Here is a 13,382-nt window from a genome sequence, read left to right on the forward strand (position 1 = left end):
CATTTTATGCCCTTAATCACTTTGGCCTGTCTAACTGCTGCTGCTAGTGGGGGAGAGTGGGCATCCCTGCCTGGTGCCCCTCAGGAGACAGAAGCTGGAGGATGTTTGGTCATTTTTTTCCTGACACAGGCTGTTGGGGAGTTTTATTATATTTTTAACCAGTTTATGAAAGAGGTTCCAAAACCAAATTTGTGTAGAGTTGCAAATAAAACTTTCCATTTAACTCTGTCAAACGCTTTTTCTGCATCTAGATGTCTAGAGGCAATATTGTGGTTTCAATGTGTCTGTTGTTGAGTAGTCTATTAAATTAAGTAATCTACGTGTATTTGTTGATGAGTGCCTACCTTTATGAAACCAGTTTGGTCAGGATGAATTAAAAGGGGGGTCATTTTCTCTAATCTTTTTGAGAGAGCTTTGCAGATTATTTTGAGGTCTACATTTATAAGGGATATTGGACGATAGCTTGAGGGAAATATGGGGTCTTTGCCTGGTTTTAGCAGGAGATTAATGTTTGCAAAATTTGGTGGTTGTCTGCCATTTTCCTTGATTTCCTGTAACACTCTGTGAATACTGGTGCCAGAATTTTCCGGAATTCTTTGCAGAAATCTGCTGGAAAGCCATCTGGACCTGGAGCCTTATTATTGGGCATACTTATCAGGGCTTCCTGGAGTTCACCTGGTGTCAGCAGTGAATCCAGTGCCATTGCTTGGCTGTCTAGTAATTTTGGAAGCGTTACGATGTCAAGAAACTCGTCAATTTCATTTATAGATGGGTTTATTTGTGGTGAATATAAAGTTTCATAGAAATCCTAAAAAATGAGGTTTATTCTTATTCTAGTTTTGTTTTGTGTATTTTGTTCAGTATTTCCTGATCTTGGTCGGACACGTAGGATTCTTCTAAGGATTTTATGTTTTTTTTCCAATTCCTGAATATTTTAGTTTTCTTTTTATGTGATGAGAAAGAAATGATTTTACCTCTCGTCACAGCTTTCCCTGCTTCCCAGAGAACTGATCATGATGTTCCAGAAGTGTCATTATAGTCTAAATATAGTGAAAATATTTAATAAAGTCTTCATCTTTGAGCAGTGATGTGTTAAATCTCCAGTTTTTACTTGGCGTAGTGTTCTTCTTATGTATTAGTGTTAGAGACACAGGAGCATGATCGCTGACAGCTATAGGATGAATCTCAGTGTCTGAGATGTCACTCAGCAGTGAGCTGCTGACCAAAAAATAATCCAGACGAGAGGAGTGATGAACATGTGAGAAGAAAGAATATTCCTTACTGTTGGGGTGAAGGGAGCACCATGCATTGCAAAGGCCAAAGTCACTCATATACTGTTTGATTATATTTGTGGACAGCGCTGAGGTCCTGCTGTGTTGAGCCTGTTCAACATTTCTTCATTTAGTCCAAAGATGAGGCCAAGTGAGTAAGCTAGGTGTTCAGAGAGTGCAGTGGAAGAATGAAGGGTCATCAACATTTGGGTCATATTCACTTACAATACATAGCTTTTTGTTGAGTATAGATAATTAAATGATTAGGAATCTGCCCTCTGGATCTATAACTGTGTACTGAGTACTGTCAAATTAATATTTTTATGTATTCAAATTGCTACCCCCCTTTGTCTAGAGTTATAGCAGGCTGAGAACACATTAGGAAACCTGTGACAGGTCTGTGTGTCATGGTCCCGGGTCATATCACCCAGTGTTTGGAGTTTTCTTGTGTCTTGTGTCATTTTGTAATACTATTTATGTTTTAGGTCCACAGTTTATTCAATAATACCTGGGTTGGTCTGTTTAAATTTGTTTATTAGAATTCCCCCCGTGTCTTTGTCCTCTATATCTCATGTTCCTCTGTTTCCTGTTTTATTGTGAAAGTCTCGTGTTTCGTTTGTTCGTGTTCGTTCTGTTCAGTTTTGCTTCCCCTATCTCGTTATGGTTATTCGTGTCAGCTGTGTTCCTGGTGTGTTCCTCGTTATCCTTCTGTGTATTCATCTCAGCATCTCTCTTAGGTTGAAAATGTTAAATGTTGCCATTATTGTACTTAAATTTGTAAGCCTTGCCTTAAACTGCATGATCAAAGACATTCTTCTGTTTCTGTTCCCCTCCCCAGCCTGTTGAATGTTGAGGGGGGCTACAGTGTAACTGTAGGCACATTCTATGTGAGGGTTCTGCTTTCTTGTTTAGTGAGGATGTTTTACTTCCTGCTCTTTATCTCCTCACCTATGTTTGTATACGGTAAAAGCTAAGCCATATAGAGGGGTGAGGGGAGATGACCCTTTGTGATCAGCAGGAAGTCACACAAACGCACCCCCATTCACACACACTCAGTGTATGGGTCTGCGTTTGGGTCCTCTCTGTTCTGCCTGCACACAGTCGTTCATGACACTATGTGTCAATAATAAAACAATGTCTGCCTGTAGTTTTTCACGCTGGTTAAATATCTTTACCCTCTTCTCTCTGGAGCAGCTCCATGCACGTTCCATGTAACAAACACCTATAGCTGTGTGTGTGTAGCTAATGTTGCACGCTGCACGGATGAGAAAAAAAAATACATCAGTGTAAAGTGAGGCGAGAGGCTCCATGGGCTGCAATATGTGGTGCTTGGTGTTGTTTGATTATATGTTTGCATATAAGCTTTTATGAGCGAGTGAGCGCTGTGAGGCTGGATGTGCTGACGCTGAGTCCATGTGTGTGTGTATGCGTGATCATCATCATCATCATCATAGTTTATTTATAAAGCACTCTAAAAACACACAAGGCTGACCAAAGTGCTGAACAAGAGAAATATAAGAGATACAATAAGAATAATAAATACGATAAAATAATAAACAGTAATAACAATAAAATATAAGTAAATACAAGTCAGTTAACCACTGAGTCAAAGTCCAGCGAATAAAAATGTGTTTTTAATCTGGATTTAAAAACCATCATTGATGTCGATTGCCTAATGTGAAGAGGAAGATTATTCCAAAGTTTTGGAGCCACGATAGAGAACGCTCGGTCTCCTCTCAGTTTCAGCCGTGATTTGGGGACTGAGAGCAACAGCTGCTCAGCTGACCGGAGCGAACCAGTGGGGACATAGGGCTTTAGCAAATCAGACAAATATACAGGTGCCAGACCATTTAAAGATTTAAAAACCAATAAAAGGACTTTAAAATGAATCCTAAATTCAATTGGAAGCCAGTGCAGGGGGGCCAGAACCGGAGTAATGTGCTCAAATTTCCTTCTACCAGTTAAAAACCGTGCCGCAGCATTCTGTACTAGTTGCAGGCGTGTCAGCAGAGCAGCAAGGTCAACATCAGGGGTATCAGAGGAACGATTCGGGCTGAACAGAATTGCTTCCGTTTTACGTTCATTAAAATTTAAAATGTTTAGAGCCATCCATGACTTAACATCGCTAAGGCAATCAAGCAAGAGTCTAATTTGGGAGCTATCAGAATGAATGACAGGTAAATAAAGCTGGCAATCATCAGCATATAGATGAAATGAGACTTTGTGTTTTCGAAAGATCGCACCCGCAGTGGCAAGAGATACAACGAAAACAGAAATGGCCCAAGAATAGATCCCTGTGGTACACCACATGGCAGAGGGGCCACAGAGGATGATGACGAACCCAACTTAACACAGAAGCTCCTGTTTCAGAGATATGATTTTATCCACAGGAGTGCCGAGCCAGAAATGCCCACACAATGCTGTAATTGAGAGATCAGCAGGTCATGATCCACTGTGTCGAATGCAGCAGTCATATCCAGTAATATAAGCACTACATGTTTACCACAGTCCGTCGCTACCAGAATGTCGTTCATAACAGTTTTGAATGAAAGCTTTGTAATTGCCACCATGCCTGAAGTGTTCAGAGACACACAGAGACACGGACACATGTCGGACTTTTATCTAAACAGAAACTTTTATTCAGAAACAAACAGTACAAAATAACAGTGGAGTTACAAAAATACATACAGCTGTTTCAGAGGAGCTGCTTCAAGCCCTGGAAATATTTGGACTTTTAAAGGCAGGTTTTAAAATGTTCACCAGCAGGGGGCAGCGTTTCATTAGATGGCGCTGTTTTCACTTTAACTTTTGATGTTTCTAAATTTTCTCATAGATTTGTGTTTTGCACGGCTGCAGCTGCAAAAGCACTGTACCAACGTCGAAATTTGTATCACGCAAAAGGACAGCCCAGTCCTGATTCCTTTGGCATCTGTTAAACATAATTCATGTTTTAGGCATAAAATCATTTTTCATCACATTCTCATGATGGCTTTTCTTAATTTTGGAAGCATTTAAAGTATTTAAAAAGAAAAAAAAAACCCTTTAAAAATAGCACCCTGTGACATAAAAAAAATTATTCCATTTCAGTAAAGTAGTTTCAGAGGAGTGAACTAAACTAACCATACATGGAAGAAAAGGCGGCTCCTCGTGATGTTGTTTTAAGTCTTGGAACATTTTAACCGCCCAGAACAAAACCCACTGTGGACAAAGCTGCTCTGAGGTCGCTCTGCTGCTCTGCTGTGTCTACTGTCAGTGGAGATCGGTGGCCCAACGCCTCATCTGTGCTTTGACAGACAAACTCTCTCACATTCTGCCTGTGTCTCAAAGCGGTTTTTGTTGCCTCCGCAGCCGCTGTACCAGAAGCGAGAGCAGACGCTGCGTTTGTGGTCGAAGAACCACTTGACGGTGTAATTCACACAGTCGCCAGCATCCTTGCTGAGGAAGCAGATGTCTGCATGAGGTGAAACAGAAATAAAATCCCCGTGTTACAATATCTTTTATATTTCTGGTCATTTTACACCGTCAACATAATGCTCGATTCATGTTCGACGAAACGCTGCTGCAGTGCAAAAAGATCGGTGGGAGTTGGCATTCTTGAGATGACAGAAAATGTTTTTTGTAACAACATATGTTATTTTCGGCAGGTGAAGTGATTTAAAGGTGGACTTACAGACAGGCTTCTGTTCCCAGGAGGACCTTTTGGGCCCTGGATGGAGGAAAATCAGAGATTATTGTAACTATATTTGGGTGGGCCAGCTAATCAAATTTGACTTTTATCTCTGGCTTCCACACGGCAAGACCCGCTTCCTTTACATGGTGCCAGTTTCACTTTGATGCCTCTTCCCCCTCCCACATATAAAAAGCTCTGACAACTGAAGAGCATGCAGCGTTACTAGAAAACGCTGCATCACTTCCCTGTGGCTGGAATATTATCTGTTCCTATGGACAGTGGTCCCAGCATTTTGTAATGCTGTGTCATTACCAGCTTTCTGAACTGAATTCGTCCTAGATCAGTAATCAGGACGTGCTCTAGCGGCGTCCTCCTCTTCTCTTCGCACTTTCGTCGCCCTGAAGACAAAATGCCATGTCTCAATCACCGCGGAGTCCAACATACTTCTAAATTACTTTGGCTGAACCACATGGTAGCATTACAGTTTCAGTGGTTGGAAAATTGAAGGACGCACCAGTATACCAGGGTAACCAGGAAAACCAGCATCTCCCTATACAGAGAAAGTAAGAAGCAATGATTTCACGATTAAGACAGCAAAGACGACTTTCTAAAATGTTCAGCCACATGTGTAAATTTGTTCATACTTGGACAGTTTTACCCACATCATCATCCAGCTGAACAGCACCAAAGACATCTCCATGCCTATGCAGATGATATTAAGCTGTATTTTTCTGCTAAGCCCCAAAATCTCAACAGACTCCCAGACCTCAATCAATGCACCACTGCCAGTAAAAAATGGATGAACGTTCCTTTTCGTCAATCCTGGTAAAACCGAGGTTCTCCAGGTTCTTATAAAACTTGGGAGGGAACATAAATTACAGATTCTGACAGCACAGAGTTGGGGTGAGGGTCACCAGTGACACAAACCCCAGTGTATCCCGAGCTTCAGATGTCGCTCACACTTCCAGTGAGCAGACAGAAACATCAGGACATCTTCTCCTCTATCAAACGAATAACTGAAACTAAAATCGTGTGGCGTTCTTCTTGCTGCTTTTCATTGTTGATGAAAACAGATTTTTCCAGAAATGAGAATCCATTCGTTTTTGTTTGATGATGTTAAAGGTTCAGCTCTACCTTGGAACCTTTCGGTCCTTCAGGTCCAAACCCGTCACGACCATCCAGACCCTGAACACAGAGAAAGTCAGAGTCTTGCATGAGATAAATGCATTGAATTATAGATATACAGATATACACAAACTCAGCTCATGTTTGGGATCCTACCGGCATTCCTCTGGGTCCCGGTGGTCCCGGCACACCCTTCACACCTGGTTCTCCTGGTTGGCCCTTAAATAACAACCATGGACATTTCTCCATCAGAACTTACACCCCCATCCAACAAAACCCTGCCGAAATATCTTTCCATTTATAAAAAAAAAAAATTATGTACATTATTTACAGGCTAAATCCAGTTTGATTCTTATTTTAAACATTTACATGTAAACTGCTGCTGTGCTTTATGGCCAAATGCCACGATCCTGGGCCATTTGACCCAGCGTTTTGAGTTTTTATACATTTTGATGTTTATGGTTTATGTTTAAGTTCATCTAGTTATCTAAGTTCATTTCTATTATACCGGGGTTGCTGTTACACTTTATTGTTTATTACAGTCCCCTTGTGTCTTCACCCCGTGTGTTTAGGTCTCCCTCGCCCTTCACGTGTTTCATGTTTGCGTGTCTATGTTGTCAAGCTCGTGTTGTCATGTCTCCGTCTCATTGTTTCCTGTTTTATTTTGAAGAGGTCTGGTGTCCCATGTTCATTGTGTTCATTGTAATCAGCTGTTTCCCCATGTGTTTCCACTTCATCACCTGCTGTGTGTATTTAGTGTGTGTGTTTCCACTCATTCCTCGTCCAATCGTCTGCTTTGTTTCCACGCTTCTAGGTTTATGGATTCATGTCAGGTCTTCAGGTTTCTAGGTCCTTGTTCTTGTTCTAGTGTTTTTATATTTAGCTCACCCAGTTTAGGTTATTGTTAGTTTCTCCTTTGCCTTTTGTTTTTGTACTGTTTACCAGCAGTTCGCTTTCAGTTAATATTAAGTCTGTTTCCACACCTTGTTTCATCTAAAATCCCACTGGGGCCATAAGGCTTGTAGTTGGATAAGGGTTGGATTTTGACTTCTAGCCGCGTGCTACATGGGTATTTTGTAGTGATGGCACGCGTGAAGCTGACGCTCCGGAGCGTGTGTCGAAAAAAACAACACACTGGTTCAGAAGCACTTGCCGTTTCTCAATATGCGTACTTGTGCGTACTTGCGTTCTCGTGTACTCGTGATACGTCATCAGTCAGAGACCGAGTACTGTTCCAATTCGAAGTACGCATCAAACCGAGAACGCGAAAAAGTCCCGGATGTGTTCTCACTCCGCCCGTTTTATCGAGCATGCATCGGTGGTGACTTGTGTGGACTTGGTACAGCTAAATGTCCCAGAATGCATTTCGTCCGAAACTCAGACAAAGGCCGTTTCTCAATTCTCAAGTACGTGAGTACGTACTCGCGTTCTCGGCGAGTACGTACTCACGTACTTGAGAATTGAGAAACGGCAACTGTGTCGAGGCTTGCTTCGTTTGGCAAAAGTCACGTGACCAGTGACGTCCGAAGCTTCATTATGCACGTAACTGCTTCGGTACCTGATTCAAATGGATATAAGGAAGTGAATCATTCACGGGATTTGTGGAGTGTGTTGATGGTGACAGATAGCGAAGTACCTGGAGGCAGGACCTCACAGCAGAGGCATGCGCCATAATGTTTTGTATGTTATTATATGTATTTTGGATCTATTTTATTTACCAACATCAAGAAGTGACAGGCAAAGAAATACCACACCATGGTGCATGTTTACATAAGAACGGTTTATTGATTAAATCTATCCATTAGACTAATGCCCGCTTGAAGCTGGCGCTCCGGTGCGTACCCAAAAAACAACACATTGCAGAAGCACTGTGTCGTTTGGCCAGAGTCACGTGATCAGTGTCGTCCGAAGCTTCATTTAGAACACAAGTGATTCAGTGGTTGATAAGGAAGTGAATCATTCGTGGGATTTTGAGTTGATTTTGCTCAATTTATTTTATCTGCAGAAGTGAAAAACGTGAAATGTCCAAAATCATCTTTTCATAATGTAAATATCATTACAGCATATGACTTTAGAAATACTTCCATGTGAATTAAAGCTAATAAAGACTAAAAAAATGTATTTCACACTATACGTAAATTACATTGCTACACATTTTAGAAAATCATTTTGTTTATTGTTTTTAGGTGATAGTCTGCAGGACCAATAAGACCGTATACCTGCATATCTACCAACTTGCAGTGTAGTTTCTGCACTCCACAGCCTCTTCTGTTCCATGCCAGAGGATTTTCTCTTGGGCAGGAGAAATTATTTCTAAGAAAAGAAACAGACTCGGCCAGCGCACAGTAAAACTAATCCTCTTTTTAAATGAAAATAACAAAAGGGCTACCTTACATAGATCGTGTTTTTACTTTGCAAGTTCATGGTTAGGGGTGGGTTTTGATTATCGCTTTTCTGATTACAATCCATTCTAAATTGAATAAAGTGATATTGATTCATTAAAATCCTGAGTCGATTTGTAAATTAAACATTATTTTGCCTGAAACGCCAGCATCTCAGGTTAAACCTCACAAAATTTCGTCAAACACCAAACAGCTAAAACATACAAACGTAAACACAGAGCGCGGAGCCGACGTGTCAGAATCACATTTTGATGTGTCGGCGGGTCCGCGCTGTGTTTACCTTTTTTTTTTTTTTTTTTTTTCGCTGGCTTCTGAAGCTGCAGAATTCATAACTCTCTGTTTACATCTCTAATTAAGTCTCACAAGTGTCAGCTTTCTTTTAATAGATACAAACATATGGATATATACTGATAAATGATCAGAATTGTAATATTTCTGACTGTCCGAGGTAAAACTTTCCAGATTCCAATCAAATTGAATCGGATCCTGTATCGAATCAAAATGATTCTACACATCAGTGACGATACCCAGCCGTACTCAGCCCCCTAAGCATTTTCCCTTTCCAGTTCACAATCAATCCTACCCCTAGGTCAAAAATATATATAGGAAAATTGGCATAATCTAATATTTTGTATGAACATACCTGTCCAGCTGTCCAGTGATTAAATGCACAAGTAGATGGAGGCAGGACTTCACACAGCAGGAGCATACTCCATAATGTGCTGTACATTATCATATGTATATTATATATATTGCTCACTTATTGTAATACCAACATCAAGGAGTCATAAGCAAAGAAAGGCCACACCATGGTGCATGTTTACATAAGTAAAGTTTCTTGATCAAAATGTATTAAGCAAATAAGCATTACAATTTTTTCAGCCCCCAATCGAGGAAAAAAAAAAAACAATTACATGTTCAAAGCAACGCAATATCAGAGAGAACTCCCCCTGGAGTGAGCAGTGATAATTAAGCAGTCCGTTTTATTTTGCAGATTCAAGCTGCTCTTCATAATTTTCGCCACCAGATGTCACCGGAGAGGACTGTGTTGAAAAGCTTCGAGTAATGAACCGTTTTTCGATACAAGCTTCAGTGCTTCAGAAAGCTTCATTTGGCCATCACTAGTATTTTGGTTAAAAGCTTTCCTGAATGCAAAGAAAGGAAGTGATGTCACCCACCTTCTGCCCATTAGGGCCACGACTTCCAGGTAGCCCTGGTTCTCCAACAGATCCATGTTCACCCTGTGGGAGGAGCAGAGCTGCCACTGTTCACTCTATTCACATCATGCAAACACTGAACACTCTTTATGTTGCAGCCACTGGAAATACTAAAGCCTTTAAATGTCTAAGACCTTTAAAGCAACATGGAAAAGAATAAGAAAATAAAAACATAAAAAAAAGCAATGTTAGTATTTTTCCTCATGCAAAACTCCCTTTAATCAGACACATACTTAATTAGAAAAACACAATCAGTAAATCATAATTGAACTTGTTGGTCAGTGATGCACGAGTACAGCCTAGTTGAGGAACTCACCTGATTTCCTGGAAAACCAGGTGTTCCTTTGGGTCCAGGTTCCCCTTTCTCCCCAGCAGGGCCCTGCAGGGTCAACACAGTTTGATAACTGGTGATTATTTACACCTCTGCCAATCAATGATGACTGATGATCCACTGATGGATAGTCTGCATGGCTATAGACTATTAGTCATCTGTAGTGTACGTTGATAATAATATTTATGGCACTACACTTTACTTGTATTGCTTCTAAAACAAAAAGTGTTGGAAAAAAATAATAAAATTAGTAAATTTTAAAAAGAAAAGAACAAGAAAAAACAAGGGCACTAGGACGCCCATCCTGGAAAACATTCCATCAAAAAATAATTACAGAAATATGACAAACAAAGCAAATCAGTGCAATCTGGTCATGCAGCGTGTGTGGTTGTCTGCATGCGCCTGCCAGAATCCTTTCTACAGTCAAACTTCATGACATCATGCATGATGTCATATAATTATGTATCGACTTCCTAGTATGGATGCCGGGAGTCTATGTATATATAACAGGATACTGGAGTCAATTCTCTATCATCTCACACTTCTGTTTAATCAGTTTTCTGTTTCACGTTTATTCAGCTGTGTGAAAACCCCAGAGGAACCCTCCCGAGGGATTAATAAAGTTTTATTTAATCTAATCTAATAACTTTAATCTCAGCCAAACCGATTTACTCAGGAACAAATAAAACACTGAAAAAAGCCAAACAAAAACATTTTTAAGTTATCTAAGAGACTTATATATCATGTTTAACCTGAGTAGCCAAAGACCGCGAGGGGTTGAAAACAATGTACCGGGAGTTCGCTGTTATCGCCACGGCTAGCTATCGAGGGAAAAAAGACGTCTCCGAAAATGTCGGAGCACTTTTGCAAATATGTGATGTTTTGAGAAACCGAGCAGATATTTGAAGTTTACACAGCTACTTTCTCGCCTGAAAATATGTTAAAAGTTTATTTTGTGACCCAGAAAGATTAATAAGAGTAATTTTAAAACTTAGTAGCGGCCGCCATTGTTGGAAACTGGAATTGGCTGGGCCGCGCTATGAATTCTGGGATAGGCTGGGCCACGAAGGATACTGACCCATCCTTCAAATTCGGGGAAATGAAGGACGCATTTGTCGGCCGCGTTTGGAGCAGCCTTTGTCGCCTGGCTGTGACGTAATCGGTCTACAAATGCGGCCTCTGAAGGATGCGACCGAGGTTTTGGGACACAGCTTATGGAAAGACCAGACGTTTTTCAGTCACCAGGGCCTGAGGCTAAGTAATTCACCTGGAATAATTTTGTGTGTCCCTGACCAAATGGCGTGGAACACCTGCCTTAAGAATTTGGTTGGTGTCATTTGAGCGCTGTGTGGCAGGCAGAGGGAGGAGCCAACGCAGGACTCAAAACTCAAAAGAATTAACTAAAGCAGGCAAAACACCAAATGCAAAAAAACCGCAACTCAGACGTGAAACTAGACAACTGAGAAAGTGAGGAACAAGCAACTAAGAGCAAGGAAAAGTGGGGACACTCGCAGCAATATGGGACGATGCAACAATGGGCAAAGGAAAACGGTGGAAACACACGGTGAATGGGGGAGAGATCCAACATAATGAGGTGGGAGGAAAGAAAACAGATGAATAAAGCCCAGAGACAGAACTTGTACGAGAGACGTGACAGACCAAACAGGGAGGGAACAAACTAAACCAACAAGAAGTACAAATGATTACACTTGGAAGAACGAGGAAACTAAACAATAGCAAACAAGAACATAGGAAACATAGAAACACTGTGTTAGCGTGACAGTAGGACACTTCAGCATCATTCACACATCATCACAGCACAGGCGCTCTCGTCTTAAAGAGCACAGGATTTCATATGTTCTTTTGAGAAAATAGTCTAAGGAGCTGTGAAAGAAAGCGACTGGAGTTCTTTAAGTTTCTTGAAGACGTTTCACCTTTGTCCCTTCTACAGCTTTAAAACTGTTCTTTTGGAACCGAAGAGCTTCTGGGATGAGAGGTGAAACCTTCCTTAGACGACCCTCAACTGGATGACTGAGAAGCTACACAGAGAGTGTACGAGACTCGGGTAACTGTGACTCACACATGTCTACACAGTAGAAATACTCCTGTTTTTAAAGGGTCTTGTGGAATTGCAGAGTTTAAGAAATATTAAAGTGTTTGTGTTGATCTTACATTTATGTTTTTCTTTTCTGACCTGTCAGACGTTTTACATTGTTTACCCATTGGATCCAATTGATTGTAACTAAAACAAGAAGCTGGTTGGACAGCACTTGTACCAGGATCTGAATCTCTGATCTGAGCCGTGTGGGTTCAGGATAACAGCTTTGGTGTTCTGAGATACAAACAGAAGTTACAACATGAAGTGATTTAAACATATTTGGTAAAATCTAAAATAGGATGTAATTCTACCAGGACTGCAATAATGGCTCTTATGTAATTTGCCATCACTAATAGCAGGAAATGTGGTGTGGATAAGTGTGGTCATGTCTTGGGGAAGTACAATCTGAAGCTAGGCATGGATGTGCAGACTATGAATATCACAGTCTGTCTATGTGAACACTGCCCATGAGGCTGTTATACAACATGTGTTCACAAATATACTCCACTAAATGAGAAACAGCTCTTGTTAAGTGACTAACTGATAACAAGTAGAGCTGCAACTGCATCCTATCTGGCTTTGTGGTTGACAGAGAAAAAACAAATGTGGAGAACAGATGATTCCTCTTTTCGTAAATAGTTCCACCGAATTTCTCTGGAAGTCTGTCCATGGGCCAAATCCAGCGCAAATCTGCCAAATCCAACTGAGTGAAAGCCAATGTGTAACCGGAGTGATGTACACACACAGACTAAACTGGCACCACTGATCATTACTCGAGTCCTGTGGGGATTTCTGCCTATTGAACTAAAACAAAACTTCTAAGGAATAATGTGTATAGTTGCTGTTAATGATCCTTCAGGAATTTCATGCTGAATTCAACCAGATGCAGCCTGTTGGAGAACATTTACAGTTTACTGCCTAAACTGTAAACTCTGTTACCTTGGCTCTGAATCACGGCTCTTGAACAGTTGAGACTTCAATATTCGAAACAGCTTATTAGTTCTAAAACATCGAGGGGTCTTACAAGGCAGTGGAGATCCCTTTACAGGCCCTGCAGCTTGGAAACGATGCATACTGCTTACACACAGTTGTGGTCAGATGTTCATCACGGGCATGAACGTCAGGGTCATTTTGAGCTTTTCTTTGAACGTTTTCGATTGTGGAATGATTGTAGAGCGTGGCTAAATGTCTCAAAGTTGTTCACAGATGCTTTTGGTAGCTGTCGATAAGCTTCTGGCATAATTCTGGCTGCATATTTGATCACTCTT

General features: G+C 40.9%; 1 protein-coding gene across 3 annotated transcripts in view; it reads right to left on the reverse strand.

Moving 5' to 3' along the window:
• Positions 1–3,884: 3,884 nt before the first annotated feature.
• LOC109204140 (collagen alpha-4(VI) chain) overlaps positions 3,885–13,382 on the reverse strand; it is a 38,498-nt gene continuing 29,000 nt past the window's right edge. Inside the window, exons 16-24 of one of the 3 annotated variants that reach the window (XM_025911325.1) lie at positions 10,002–10,064; positions 9,647–9,709; positions 6,223–6,285; positions 6,076–6,126; positions 5,456–5,491; positions 5,254–5,339; positions 4,942–4,977; positions 4,392–4,722; positions 3,885–4,200 (exon numbers count right to left, since the gene is read on the reverse strand). In XM_025911325.1, the coding sequence (XP_025767110.1) occupies positions 5,301–5,339; positions 5,456–5,491; positions 6,076–6,126; positions 6,223–6,285; positions 9,647–9,709; positions 10,002–10,064 (315 nt within the window). In that variant the 3' untranslated portion in view covers positions 3,885–4,200; positions 4,392–4,722; positions 4,942–4,977; positions 5,254–5,300. Of the gene's footprint in view, positions 4,723–4,941; positions 4,978–5,253; positions 5,340–5,455; positions 5,492–6,075; positions 6,127–6,222; positions 6,286–9,646; positions 9,710–10,001; positions 10,065–13,382 lie in introns of all 3 variants that reach the window. The other 2 variants (XM_019364414.2, XM_019364413.2) reach the window with 2 other exon arrangements.

Source organism: Oreochromis niloticus, linkage group LG11 (assembly GCF_001858045.2).
Source record: "Oreochromis niloticus isolate F11D_XX linkage group LG11, O_niloticus_UMD_NMBU, whole genome shotgun sequence".
NCBI lineage: Eukaryota > Metazoa > Chordata > Actinopteri > Cichliformes > Cichlidae > Oreochromis > Oreochromis niloticus.